Here is a 14530-nt window from a genome sequence, read left to right on the forward strand (position 1 = left end):
ACTCTTATATGGCCTTGCAGTCAGTATCACCGCGGAGCTCATCTTTCCACCCCTGCTTTTACCTTTTCCCCCTGAACAGTGGCCAGGAGCCACTGCCGAAATGGACACTTTGCCTGCAATGACGCAATTATACGAAAGCCATACACCCTCTAACAGCATCATCGAACTTTGAACGACTAAAGTAGGATTATGGAGTCGACTATGACAGTTTCAACACAATATCATTTAAAACACATATGTGATCTGCCATCTTCACTTACCTTACACCTGGACGATTAAAATCCACAAAAATTATTATAAACCTGACGAGCGGCACAGTAACCAGGTCAGACTTGATGGGGTGATTGGGCAACCATGGAAAATAAGCTAAATCATTGGTGGCGCCATGCTGGCGCCTTATAGCCCCCAGAAGCCCAATAGCCACTTTTCTCGCCATGGACACTTTGCCTGGCTCTCCCCTTTCCCTGCCTTCATTTCCCTCGCTGTCCAACTTTAGGCCACTGTCACATCTGAATGCTCCACAAATCCGAATATTGCATGGTTCGACCACACAGCCACATGAAGACCCCTTTCAAAATCTGTCAGATGCTGACAACGTTGTCTCGCAAGAGTACGCTGCTTCTACTTCACTCAACAACTGACTGTTTGTACACCTTACGTACCCTGCCAGACGCCATAACAACACTAACCCATACAACAGTAATGCACTCTGGTGGCAGTTCCACCAGTCACAGAGAACTGCAACTCTCATCATTTAAATACCTGCTAATGCTGTGTAAGTGTACAAAGTTACCGTAAGGCAAATGGCCGACCCTTTCCAATTGGGAGACTTCCTCCACCACTACCAGTTTGACCGATACTTGGATGAAGAGAACCACGACTCTATACCGCCAGCTCTACTCCTTTGGGTAGAGAATCAAAAGTATATCTGGTATACTGAAAGTAACTGTCACACTGCTAAGTCACTGGATATCCAAGTTCGATAGCCCATTGCTTTTTGAGAGCTGGTCACTGAGGAGGAGGATAACTCAGTTGGTTGACGAAGAGCGAGAAACCTGGATCGTTGAGCTGGTCATGTGACTGATACAGCCATTAGGAGCGGGGCTTGCCTTCACCAGACTATATCTCACAGAGAGCTGGTCGCTGAGACTTACCGACAGCTCGTTGATGAACAGTGAGAGCACCTGGAAGACGGGGCTGGTCATGTGGCTGACGTAGCCGATGGGGGCCAGGCTGGACATCAGGCGGATCTTGTCGTTGTAGTCGGTGCGCGTGGAGGCCATCACGTAGAAGACGGTGGTGCCCTGCGAGTGGCCGATGTAGAACAGGTCCGAGTGGCCGGTCTGCTCCAGAATGTAGTCGATCATGGCGGGCAGGTCGTAGTAGCCAATCTCGTGCCAGCTGCAGCACACAAACCATTACGCTACACTTGGTGAGGTATATGTAATACCCTAACCTGTACCTCAGGTGTCTTAATCCTTAACTCACGAGACCATTAACTCTTAGACCACGCGAAAATTTTGTAACTCGCTCGCGAATGTCAGTCGCCTGCCCCCCCCCCCTCCCCCCCCCCCCCCCCCCGACACACACACACAATCCTCCTTAAATCGCTACCTCTACAACGTTCAGCTGCTGGTTGCATCAGAGCCTTCATTGTTTGTTGCTGACACATCTTGCATCCGCCTAACTGCGCCCCATGAACTACGCACCTGTTTTCTTCAGTGTTGTACAAAATGTGCTCGTTGGAACGTGTTTGATGAAATTGTTAGTTGGTGGATGGAGAAAGATGTCAGTGATACATATTAAGAAAGAAACGAAAAGGCAACGATATTACAATTACCAGTTATCACATAGATTCAGAGAAAGAACTTCTGGACAATTGTGATGGGGAACTCTTTGTTTCTCCAATAAAATAAGTAAAGTATTAGGTAAACTCAAATGAATTATAAAGTGTGATATAGAAAAATGCAGATCAAAGCATCAAGTGTCAATTCTGAAGGCTTTCTTTTTCAACCTATCAACAGCAATTTTTATGTGCAAGTTTAAACCATGGAATTTAGTTTTATGTGAAACTTCACTTGCTACAGAGATTCTACAATTTCTCAGAATGTAAAGTTCAGTTCTCTAACAGTTAGGTTACCTGTACTATTTAAAAACCGCACAAAACGTGCGATTTTGTGTGATTAAAAGTAGAAGACTGCAGGGGCTTTATTTGCAGCAATAAAATGAACAAGGACTATTTAAACAAAACTTAAATAGATGTAAAAATTAATGTAAAATAAATTAAACTAAAATTTCAAACTATTGGTCCCTTAAATCTAGGCTGAAACATAAGGGTTACGGATACCCCACCTTGTAATATACGTTACAGAAAAGTCACCTCATTAGTTAAGGGTTAAATGTGGTATAAAGTAATGGATAGAAAATATTGTTCCTCTTTGAATACTGATATGAAAGGTAAATGTTCACACATGTATGTTATTGGGTAGAATACAATTTTGTAATCCATTCATCTTTCTCAAGTATTCTGTACAAGATTATAAGGAAGTTAAAAAGGTGGATCATAAACTGCAATTTGTGTTTATTCTACGTTTCACGTGAAACACATAATCACATTGGACAAAAAGTTAGTCAGCCCTTGCAAACATCATCTAATACCGTCTAAAGCCCCCTCTAGCCTTTCTAATGTTCTCAATTTGGCGAGGAAGATGGTCCTCAAGTTTTTTCAGGTGCACCACATCCAAATGAACTTTTTTTTTCCTTTATTGTATTTCAGTTCTCCGTCAGGGCGGGCTGGCAGCAGCATACGCACTGCTCTTCAGCCGAAAGACATAGAACAAGTAATAGAAGACATTTAAAAAGAACAAAGGAGAAAACATGGTGAACACAGATATAAAAAAGGGGTAACATCATGGAAGACAATAGACAAAAAAGGGGTGACAATAAAATGCAGATAAAAACCGTAAAAAAGTATCACACACAAAAAACCTCACAATGGGAGAATTAAAGGTACACAACACACAGTATGACTGGAGCATAAAAGTATCGATGGATGGCGTAGCACTAAGTACAAGGCCAGCACACAGTTAAAATCACACCTCTCGATGCACAGGAGAAACAGCACTAAACACAACACTGGCGTGGCACACTGATGATGATCAAAACGGAGGATCTGCCAGGCGCAAGGAGATGAGGGAGACCTGAAGAAGGGAGGGAGGGGAAGAGATGGGGGAGAAGAGTGGGGGACGCGCTGAAGAGAGCCAGGTAGGGGAGGACATGGGAGGGAAAGAGAGTCGGGTGCTGGATCTCAGGGGGAGGGGGGAAGGAGGAAAATCCACTCTGGGAGAAGGAGGGGAGAGGAAAAGGGGGACCTGGGGAGGGGGGAACAAGGCCACGTTACAGCTGGAAGAAGGGTAGCTGTCATGGCAAAGTTCATCATCCGGGAGGGGGAGGTACACAACAGTTACTGCAAGAGGCCACCACCACACAGGCACATCTACTCATCTGGCACCTCTCAGTTCTGGGCAGCAGCCTCCAGGTGGCACCACAAACCCAGACCTCTTCCTGCTTCCGCGCTATTTCCTCCAACACGTCATATACCAACGTCGATAATATGGACAGGGAGTCAATAGGGGGTGCTCTCAACCATCCGCTACATTGCCTCCGCCTCGTAGTGGCAGGCATATAAATCCTCCCAGCGACAGGCTCCAAAGCAGCAGACACACACAGAGCAACGATTCAGGTTAGGCGGTTCATTTCAGTACCAGCAATCAACTCGGCACAGTACTCTGAAGACTATCTCCCAACTTAGAAGTCACTATTTATGGATGATGATGAAGTCCCATACTCCTTCACAGAGCGTAGGAGAACGATGCGGGAGACCCGCACCGCTGCACTAGGCAAGGTCCTCGTGGAGGTGGTTTGCCATTGCCTTCCTCCGACCGTAATGGGGATGATAGATGATGACGAAGACGACACAACACCCAGTCATCTCGAGGAAGGTGAAAATCCCGGGACCCCATGCTCGGGAAGCGAGAACGCTACCGTGAGACCACAAGCGGCGGACATTATTTATGGAGAACAAGGACTATTAACAAAGTACCTGCAGAATTACTATCAGTTACAAGCCAATATTACAGATTGAGAACAGATAGCACAGATATTTAGATTTCAGTGCATTAGGTTTAGGACATTAAAAGCCAAGCACCAAATTTTATCAAAGTACCACTTTGTAACATACTCATGTTGTTGTTGTTGTGGTCTTCAGTCCTGAGACTGGTCTGATGCAGCTCTCCATGCTACTCTATCCTGTGCAAGCTTCTTCATCTCCCATCTGAATCTGCTTAGTGTATTCATCTCTTGGTCTCCCTCTACGCTTTCTACCCTCCACACTGCCCTCCAATACTAAATTGGTGATCCCTCGATGTCTCAGAACATGTCCTACCAACCGATCCCTTCTTCTTGTCAAGTTGTGCCACAAGCTCCTCTTCTCCGCAATTCTATTCAATACCTCCTCAATACTTATGTGATCTAATCTTCAGCATTCTTCTGTAGCACCACATGTCGAAAGCTTCTATCCTCTTCTTGGCTGAACTATCTATCACCCACGTTTCACTTCCATACATGGCTACACCCCATACAAATACTTTCAGAAACGACTTCCTGACATTTAAATCAATACTCGATGTTAACAAACTTTGCTTCTTCAGAAACGCTTTCCTTGCCATTGCCAGTCTACGTTTTATATCCTCTCTACTTCGACCATCATCAGTCATTTTGCTCCCCAAATAGCAAAACTCATTTACTACTTTAAGTGTCTCATTTCCTAATCTAATTCCCTCAGCATCACCCGACTTAATTCGACTACATTCCATTATCCTCGTTTTGCTTTTGTTGATGTTCATCTTATACCCTCCTTTCAAGACACTGTCCATTCTGTTCAACTGCTCTTCCAAGTCCTTTGCTGTCTCTGACAGAATTACAATGTCATCGGCGAACCTCAAAGTTTTTATTTCTTCTCCATGGATTTTAATACATACTCCGAACTTTTCCTTTGTTTCCTTTATTGCTTGCTCAATATACAATATACCAGTGCCTCCCTTTCATGCCACTCGACTCTTATAACTGCCATCTGGATTCTGTACAAACTGTAAATAGCCTTTCGCTCCCTGTATTTTACCCCTGCCACCTTCAGAATTTGAAAGAGAGCATTCCAATCAACACTGTCAAAAGCTTTCTCTAAGTCTACAAATGCTAGAAACGTAGGTTTGCCTTTCCTTAATCTTTCTTCTAAGATAAGTCGTAGGGTCAGTATTGCCTCACGTTTTCCAACATTTCTACGAAATCCAAACTGATCTTCCCCGAGGTCGGCTTCTATCACTTTTTCCATTCGTCTGTAAAGAATTTGCGTTAGTATTTTGCAGCTGTGACTTTTTAAACTGTTACTTCGGTAATTTTCACATCTGGCAACACCTGCTTTCTTTGGGATTGGAATTATTATATTCTTCTTGAAGTCTGAGGGTATTTCGTCTCATACATCTTGCTCACCAGATGGTAGAGTTTTGTCAGGACTGGCTCTCCCAAGGCCGTCAGTAGTTATAATGGAATGTTGTCTACTTCAGGGGCCTTGTTTCGACTCAGGTCTTTCAGGGCCCTGTCAAACTCTTCACGCAGTATCATATCTCCCATTTCATCTTCATCTACATCCTCTTCCATTTCCATAACATTGTCCTCAAGTACATCGCCCTCTTATAGACCCTCGATATACTCCTTCCACCTTACTGCTTTCCCTACTTTGCTTAGAACTGGGTTTCCATCAAAGCTCTTGATATTCATGCAAGTGGTTCTCCTTTCTGCAAAGGTCTCTTTAATTTTCCTGTAGGCAGTATCTATCTTACCCCTAGTGAGATAAACCTCGACATCCTTATATTTGTCCTCTAGCCATCCCTGCTTAGCCATTTTGCACTGCCTGTCGATATCATTTTTGAGACGTTTGTATTCCTTTTTGCCTGCTACATTTACTGCATTTTTATATTTTCTCCTTTCATCAATTAAATACAATATTTCTTCTGTTACCCACGGATTTCTACTAGCCCTCGTCGTTTTACCTATTTGGTCCTCTGCTGCCTTCACTATTTCATCCCTCAAAGCTACCCATTCGTCTTCTACTGTATTTCTTTCCCCCATTCCTGTCGATTGTTCCCTTATGCTCTCCCTGAAACTCTGTACAACCTCTGGTTCTTTTAGTTTATCCAGGTCCCATCTCCTTAAATTCCCACATGTTTGCAGTTTCTTCAATCTACAGTTCATAACCAATAGATTGTGGTCAGAGTCCACATCTGCCCCTGGAAATTTTTTACAATTTAAAACCTGGTTCCTAAATCTCTGTCTTACCATAATATAATCTATCTGATACCTTTTAGTATCTCCAGGGTTCTTCCATGTACACAACCTTCTTTCATGAATCTTGAATCAAGTGTTAGCTATGATTAAGTTATGCTCTGCGCAAAATTCTACCAGGCGGCTTCCTCTTTCATTTCTTAGCGCTAATCCATATTCACCTACTATGTTTCCTTCTCTCTTCACAATGAATGTTATTTATTTCGTACTGTCCCATCAGATGAGTGTTTCACAATTGTATCATTCAATGGCTACCTTTCGGAACTACTGTAGGGAAACATTTTTCTGATACCATAAACATTTGGGATGAATTACACTGTAAGACAAAAAACGACTCACCACAAAGGAATAATGCGAAGGGGCTTGCGGAGTATAAATGTAGATGAAGATGCAGAAATCGGTAGATGTGATGTGCATGTACAGACAAAGAAATGATTACAATTTCTGAAAAATTTGATACTTTATTCAAGAGATAGATCTTCCGAAATTCAGCAAGTCAATAATGCGTTGGTCCACTTGCGGCCCTTATGCAAGCAGTTATTCACCTTGGCACTGAGTTACAGAGTTTGTAATATTATTGGATTTCAGATACTTTGCATATGAGATATTTGTCATAAAAGAAAAGGACAACCAAAGAGCTATAGTTCGTAAACATGCTAAGAATCACAGCGCGAGAGTACAGAGATGAAATATTTTTTTAATGTGCGCCTATACCAAGACGCGCGTCCAGCGTTTAAATACTCTTAATAAACACTATGATCCGCTGGGCGCAGATATTTGAAATCATTGTCCGCATCTCGTGGTCGTGCGGTAGCGTTCTCGCATCCCACGCCGGGGTTCCCGGGTTCGATTCCTGGCGGGGTCAGGGATTTTCTCTGCCTCGTGATGGCTGGGTGTTGTGTGATGTCCTTAGGTTAGTTAGGTTTAAGTAGTTCTAAGTTCTAGGGGACTGATGACCATAGATGTTAAGTCCCATAGTGCTCAGCGCCATTTGAACCATTTGAACCGTTTGAAATCATTGCGGCAGCGCTTGATAGCAAGAAGCTGCGAAACAGAAGAAAGAACAATCTATCTTTTGTTAAGAAATATTCTAGAGACTTCATTATGCTTTGTACTTTTGGTCGCCGACATGTTAAGACGTACTACATAGCATTGCAGCAAGTTGTATTTTTATTTTATGTAAAAACTATGTGAAACGACGAACAAACATTTCGGTAAGTCGGGTGAGGATACAGTGTACTTACTCGCATGCAAGGACATTTAAATTTAAGAAGGAACGGACTGACAAAGCAGCGATTATTGGACTGCGCCATGTATAAAAGAAATATCAGATGTATGTCATGCATTTATTGTGTATTTGTCAATGTCTAGAACTTCAATGCCAATTTGTTCAAAATATATTAATATTTTACGGTGCAGTAATTTTCTTATTCCGTTCTTTCACTAACCAAAAATGATGTTCAAATTGTATATGAGCTTTGTTACAGGCTCGCTCTTTATCCCGGTGTCTCGATTATATTTGGGAGACCACTAATGTGTTCAACTTCCGATCGGTTAATCTTTCTCTTACGAAATTCCACTAATTGGCTTTCATTTCCATTTTTATATTCAAATAGGTCCCTTAGATAGTTTCATCGAAGATTCTGGTTGCGTGAAGGCAATCCGGGTCGAAAGATCAATTAAGAAAACCCTTTCACGTAATCAATCAGTACGTCTCCTGGACACAATCGAGAACCGACGCATTGGCGATTAATTAAAAATCTCTCTCTCTCTTTTTAAGTCATACTAAAAAACGGCCACACAGGATATCTGTAAGTACGCAATCTAGCGTTAGGTTGCCTTTTGTCAGTAAATATTACCAACCAACAGTTACAAAATCACTATAATTATTTAGTACTATTTCTTAAACAGAATAAGCCAGCTCCTAACGCCAGAAGTTGTTGGATGTCCTTCTGAGGAATATCGTGCGAAATACTGCCCAACTGACGCATTAGATCGTCAAAATCCCGAGATGGTTGGCTCCAAAAGCTCTCAAATGAGAAGAGATCCGGTGACCTTGCCGATCAAGGTAGGGTTTGGCAAGTACGAAGACAAGCAGTGGAAACTCTCGCCATGTGCAAGCAGGGGTTATCTTGCTGAAATGTAAGACCGGCAGGGTTTGCCATGGAGGGCAACAAAATGGGGCGTAGAATATCGTCCACGTATCGCTATGCCGTAAGGGTGCCATGGATGGCAACCAAAGGGGTCCTGATATGAAAAGAAACGGTGGGACAGACCATCACTTGTGGTTGTCACGCCATATGGCAGGTGTCAGGCAGGCTGGTATCCCACCACTGTCCAAGGTGTCTCCAGATACTTCTTTGCTGGTCATTGGGGCTCAGTTAGAAGCGAGACTCACGAGTGAAATCAATTCTACTCCAGGTTCCACGCTGAAAATGTGTCTGAAGACTCTCTGGACAGCAGTGGGACACCAATCTGTCACTTGTCATGTGCCCCAACAATCAGGAGTGACGATCTGCAGTGCCATTTCTTTTTATAGCAGAACCCCATTGGTTGTTATCCATGCTACACTTAGAGCACAGTGGTAAGTCGACGATATTCTAAGCACAGGTTTGTTGTCCTCCATGGCAAGCCATCCAGGGCTTGCATTTCAGCAAGATAATGCTCGCCCACATACAGAGAGAGTTTCAACTGTTTGTGTTCGTGGTTGCCAGACACTGCTGTGGTCATCAAGGCTGCCAGATGTCTCCCCAATTGAGAACATTTGGATCATTATGGGTAGGGCCCTCCAACCAGTTCTGGATTTTCACGATCTAACGCACCAGTTGGACGGAACGTGGCGCGACACCCTTCAAGAGGACATCCAGCAACTCTATCAATCAATGGCAAGCCAAATAAGTGCTTTTGCAAGGGCTTGAGATGTACCAACACATTACTGACTGTGAAGTTATTTCACTTGAATAAATGATCAAAATTTTATGAAATTTTAATCATTTGTTTGGCTATGTATGTGCATCATATCCACTGATTTACGTCCCATTTGGATAATTTTTTTTCTTACAGTGTAATAAGTAATATTGGAGTTCAGTTACTACATATACAACAGGAAGTGTCCACAACATAAAGAAGGCGTAGAAGAATGGAGAACACTTGGTCGTCAAGTATGCTTGAGTAAACATCCTGGTTTGTGGTCATGGTAACTTGAATGACTGAGCCCAAGTCATTGTACGTAGAACACCCCCAAAACATTACAGAATCGCCTCCTGTCTGAACTATGCTGTAGACACACTGTGGGTTAAATGCACTGGGCCATCGGTACATTAGACGTCTGGCACCATTAGAAAAAAATGCCAAATCACGACTCGTCAGATGACGGTATATGTCTACAGTCAGCTACTGTTCTGTCTGTGTAATGTTCGGCCCAATGAACATGTGCAGAATTGTTGGCCAAGGTGAGCAACGACATTTTTGGAGGAACCCAACTCAAATATATGTCGTGTGCCGTTCCTTTCACTATTTTCACTTGTAAACTGACAGCACCAGTCCCTGTCGACTTGAGAACCGATTGTCAGTGTCAAGGTGCAGTCCTCGTATCTGGTCGATGTCGATTACGATCTTTATCGACCACTGTGGTTAGGCTATGGCCTCGAGTGGTAGACCGCTTCTTTTAGACGTTTTGACAGTCCACTTTGCTACACCAACAAATCGGGCGACTTGGTTCACTGTGTGGTCATGGGCTCATGGCATTTGTTACATCGGTTCATCTTAGTGTGCTGGACCCTTCACTGCTACGACTTATGAGAGGTTGAGAGGTTGGGGGTTACATGACTGCATGGTACAAGACTTGCATCGTCACCATCGCTCCAAAGTGTCATGTGTGCTCTCCTAGTGGGATGGCTAATATTTTGTACGATGAGCCTGTCTGCACACTTGCAGGACAGATAACAGTTTGATACAGTACACACTAAAGTCATAGAGTCACACTATCTGGCCAGTAATTAATAAGCCAGCTACACAAACTATATTACAACATAGTGGTGTTTCTGTAACCTGAAGTACACAATACAGATGAAAGAACTGCTCTTGCCTCACCTGAACTGCCAGAACTGGTTATCGTCCGGGTTGATGGACGTGTGGTTTCTGGAGTACGTCGTCCCTCGAGCGTTGCCCAACCAGACGTCGAAACCCGCGTCGGCCAGGATGTAAGCTGCACAGAGCAATGGAGTCTCAGGGTTAGCTTTCTACTCCGTGTTATCTTCAACGATTTTTCTAGCTTAGCGCTGCATATTTGGTAAAGACTTCGTTCTCAGCCCTGTATAGTACCAATTAAACTACCTGTTTTTCATTTACAGCGACCGCCTACATAATGGCATGTTTGTCCACTTTTGGAAGGCAATACAGCAGCGGCTCTGCATGCCACTGATCCGACAGGTCCTTGGTAAATAAACTGGAAGCAGTCTTGATCGCATAACTTTTTTTAATGGTGACCAGTTTCGACCTTTTTACAAGATCATCTTCAGACCATGAATGTCTGCCGGATGCGGTGCAGCATGGCAACCCTCTAGCTTGTGGCTGGTGGTGTACCGCATCCGGCAGACATTCATGGTCTGAAGATGATCTTGTAAAAAGGTCGAAACTGGTCACCATTAAAAAAAGTTATGCGACCAAGACTGCGTCGAGTTTATTTATAATAATTACAGATCGCTGTTTTCCTATATAAGAATTATGTTGTTTGAAAGGTCCTTGGTAGTTTTCCGGAGTTACGTCGTACCTATTCCAGACGTGATCCATCGGGTTTAGAGATGAGGCGCATTTGGAGGACAAGATGCGAACATGACTTAACTATGGCGTTTCTCATACCTCTGCAACACGATAACACGACTGCGGCCGTGTGACATGGACAGCTACATCAACACCTACATACCTACTCCGCAAGCCATCGTACAACGCGTGGTGGAGGGTTACGTTGTACCACTACTAGTAATTTCCCTTCCTGTTCCACACGCAAACACAGCGACGAAAGAACGACTGTTTGCATGTCTCCTCATGAGCCCTAATTTCTCGTATCTTCGTGCTCCTTGCACAAAATGTATTTTGGTGGCAATAACCAAACATCTGCGGACCTATGTTTACATGAATTTTTTTGTTTAGTTTTACTTGTAAAACAAGATATTAAAATATTTGTATATCTTCTTGAATCACGTTGTATATGTACATATCTCTATCCCGTGACTTTTTGTCACTTCACTGTATGTCTTATGGCTTAAAAAAAGCTGTCGTACATTCGTTTCAATTGCACCCCATAAATTATTTGATAGTGCATAAATTGTTGATTAGAAATAAAATAAAAAGGATTGTAACTGAGAAAATAATAAATTTACTGTTCGTTTTCTTGCTTTGAACGAAACAAACACACCGATTACGTCATTTAAGTCAAGTTTAGCAGCAGTGCCGTGTTGCAAAAAAATGGATAAGAACGCCCTTAATACTATTAAGCAGCTGCAGTAAACTTACTCTTGAATTCTTTTTTATTTACACAGCAGATCGCAGGAAACGAAAAAGGTTCTGATTGGAGGAGTAATTACATGTCCCCCCCCACGTTTTACGGTTGCTTCCCTCCAGACCTCAGTCGGCAGAAACCGTGAAGACTCAGAGGAGTTCAGCCAAGTAGTATATTTGTTTAATCATCCGGTCGCCGTTCTTTGAGATCCAACAATACTGTAGCTACGCAGTAGCAAAAGGAAATTTCCCTGAGTGCAGGCGACGTTTAAGAAAGCATTTTTTGAAATTCCATCCCTAATAGATGAAACAGGAGATGAAAGGAATCTTTCAAAATATTTCGCTATTTTGGAGCTAGAACTGCGAAATTAGAATCTGGTTTGTTGGTAAGAAATTTAAAAAAACGTGTTTTAATGTTTTTGGAAATTCAAGCTCTAAGGGACTGGAATAGAGAACGAAAACTTTAAGGGAAGTAGTTGATTATGAAAGCATTTTTCAAGTTGTGTCTATCAAAATTTGTAATCGATTTCTCCGTTAGAAATAAAAAAACTACGTGTGTCATTCTTTTTGTAAATTCAACCCCTAAGGTGATGACACAGGGAGTGAAAAATTTTGTGAAATATTGCATTACGAAAGCATTTTAAAGCTAAATCTATCGATAATTACATTTGGTTCTTTGGTTGGAAAATTACGTGTTTCGGTGTTTTTCGAAATTCAACTTCTAAAAAGGGGTGAAATAGGGGATGAAAATTTTTTATGGAAGTATTTCGCTCGATTTTTAAAGCTAAGTCTATGGACTTTGTTGCCTGGGTTTTTCGTTAGAAACAAAAAGAAGTATGTGCTAGAGGATGAAACATTCTATGCAGACGCCATCTCAAGAACTCAAAAGGCAGGACTAAGAAAGATCTCCGACTCCAGCCACCAGAATCGCTTTTTGGTCAGAAGTACATTCGGTAAACACCGTGCTCCTGTGACCTTAATTAGCGTGAGAAGCTTACAAGATCATGCAACTTGTAAACAAAACCGAATAAAGCTGTGTAACAGTCTCCAAGACAAATTGGCTTTATCAAAATTGCATAGAAAAAGAAACGCCTCTTTAATACATTAGTTGTTCAGTAGGTTCAAAATATGTTTGTAAAATTATTTTTCTTGTGACTGTTACGCAAACGCAAACGAAGTAACTCGTGCTAAGTCAGTTGTAAAATATGAGTGGTCGGCCAGAGTGGCCGAGCGGTTCTAGGCGCTACAGTCTGGAACCGCGCGACCGTTGCGGTCGCAGGTTCGAATCCTGCCTCGGGCATGGATGTGTGTGATGTCCTTAGGTTAGTTCGGTTTAATTAGTTCTAAGTTCTAGGGGACTGATCACCTCAGAAGTTAAGTCCCATAGTGCTCAGAGCCATTTGAGCCATTTGAAAATATGAGTGGATGATCAGTAAACGAATCGCACTGCTTCTACATAAACTGTGACGACGCTGTGGCACCCGCGTGTGTTCACAGTCGCGGGCTGAGGGAAAGGCTTCTTCTCGTAGACAAAAGACAGGACCAGGAGGGGAAGCAGAGCTAACGTACCTCGCCTGGGCAGTTGTTAAATCGACTTCCTTTGTTGTTTTTCGGTCAGTTTTTGCACTTTCTCAGTGTCCACGGCCTTGGTGGAGATCTTTCTCACTACCCCGTCGGTACGGCCCTGGTTCTTAGTGTTTCCGAAAAAGTTAAAGGAATAGACCAGCTGGAGAAAGTTGCTAGTGGATCGAATTTATCTCGAGAATAAGGATTTGGATACGCGATAATATCGGACATTCAAAGGAGAGAGGCGCCATTATACACAGAGGTGGCAAAAGTCATGGGAGAGCTCATATGCGAATGGTGGTAGTATCTCGTACACAAGGCATAAAAGGACCATTCACTGGCAGAACTGTCATTTGTACTCAGGTGATTCATTTGAAAAGGTTTCTGACGTGATTACGGCCACACGACGGGAACTAACAGAACGCGGAATGGTAGTTGGAGGCAGACACATGGAACATTCCATTTACGAAGTAGTTATGGAACTCAATATTCCGAGATCTGGGTGTCAAGATTGTGCCGAGAGTACCAAATTTCAGGCACTACACCGTCACCACGGACAACGCAGTGGCCGACGGGCTTCACTTAACGACCGAGAGCAGCGGCGTTTGCATACTATCAGTGCTAATAGACAAGTAACACAGCCCGAAATAACCGCAGAAATGAATGCGGAACGTACGACGAACGTATAGGTTAGAACAGTATTGCGAAATCTGGCGTTAAGGGGCTATGGCAGCAGACGGTCGACGCAAGGGCCTTTGCTAACAGCACGACATGGTCTGCAGCGTCTCTCCTGGTCTCGTGACCACATTGGCTGGACCGTAGACGACAGGAAAACTGTGGACTGGTCAGATGATCCAGATTTCACCTGGTAAGAGCTGATGGTAGGGTTCCAGGTAGTGCAGACCCCACGAAGCCATGGGACCTAGTTGCCAACAAGGCACTGTCCAAGCTGCTGGTGGCTCCATACTGGTGTGGCCGAGAGTACATGAATGGGCTGGGCGCTCTAGTCCAATTGGACTGATCATTGACTGGAAATGGCTATGTTTGGCTACTCGTTTTTAGCCAT

At 43.2% G+C, this 14530-nt stretch overlaps 1 protein-coding gene across 1 annotated transcript in view; it reads right to left on the reverse strand.

Moving 5' to 3' along the window:
- The window catches only part of LOC124550969 (lipase 3-like), a 78443-nt gene that overhangs the window by 42373 nt on the left and 21540 nt on the right, over positions 1-14530 (reverse strand). Inside the window, exons 3-4 of the mRNA XM_047125788.1 lie at positions 10492-10606; positions 1155-1401 (exon numbers count right to left, since the gene is read on the reverse strand). Coding sequence (XP_046981744.1) covers positions 1155-1401; positions 10492-10606 — 362 coding nt within the window. The remainder of the gene's footprint in view (positions 1-1154; positions 1402-10491; positions 10607-14530) is intronic.

Source organism: Schistocerca americana, chromosome 9, assembly GCF_021461395.2.
Source record: "Schistocerca americana isolate TAMUIC-IGC-003095 chromosome 9, iqSchAmer2.1, whole genome shotgun sequence".
Classification (NCBI taxonomy): Eukaryota; Metazoa; Arthropoda; class Insecta; order Orthoptera; family Acrididae; genus Schistocerca; species Schistocerca americana.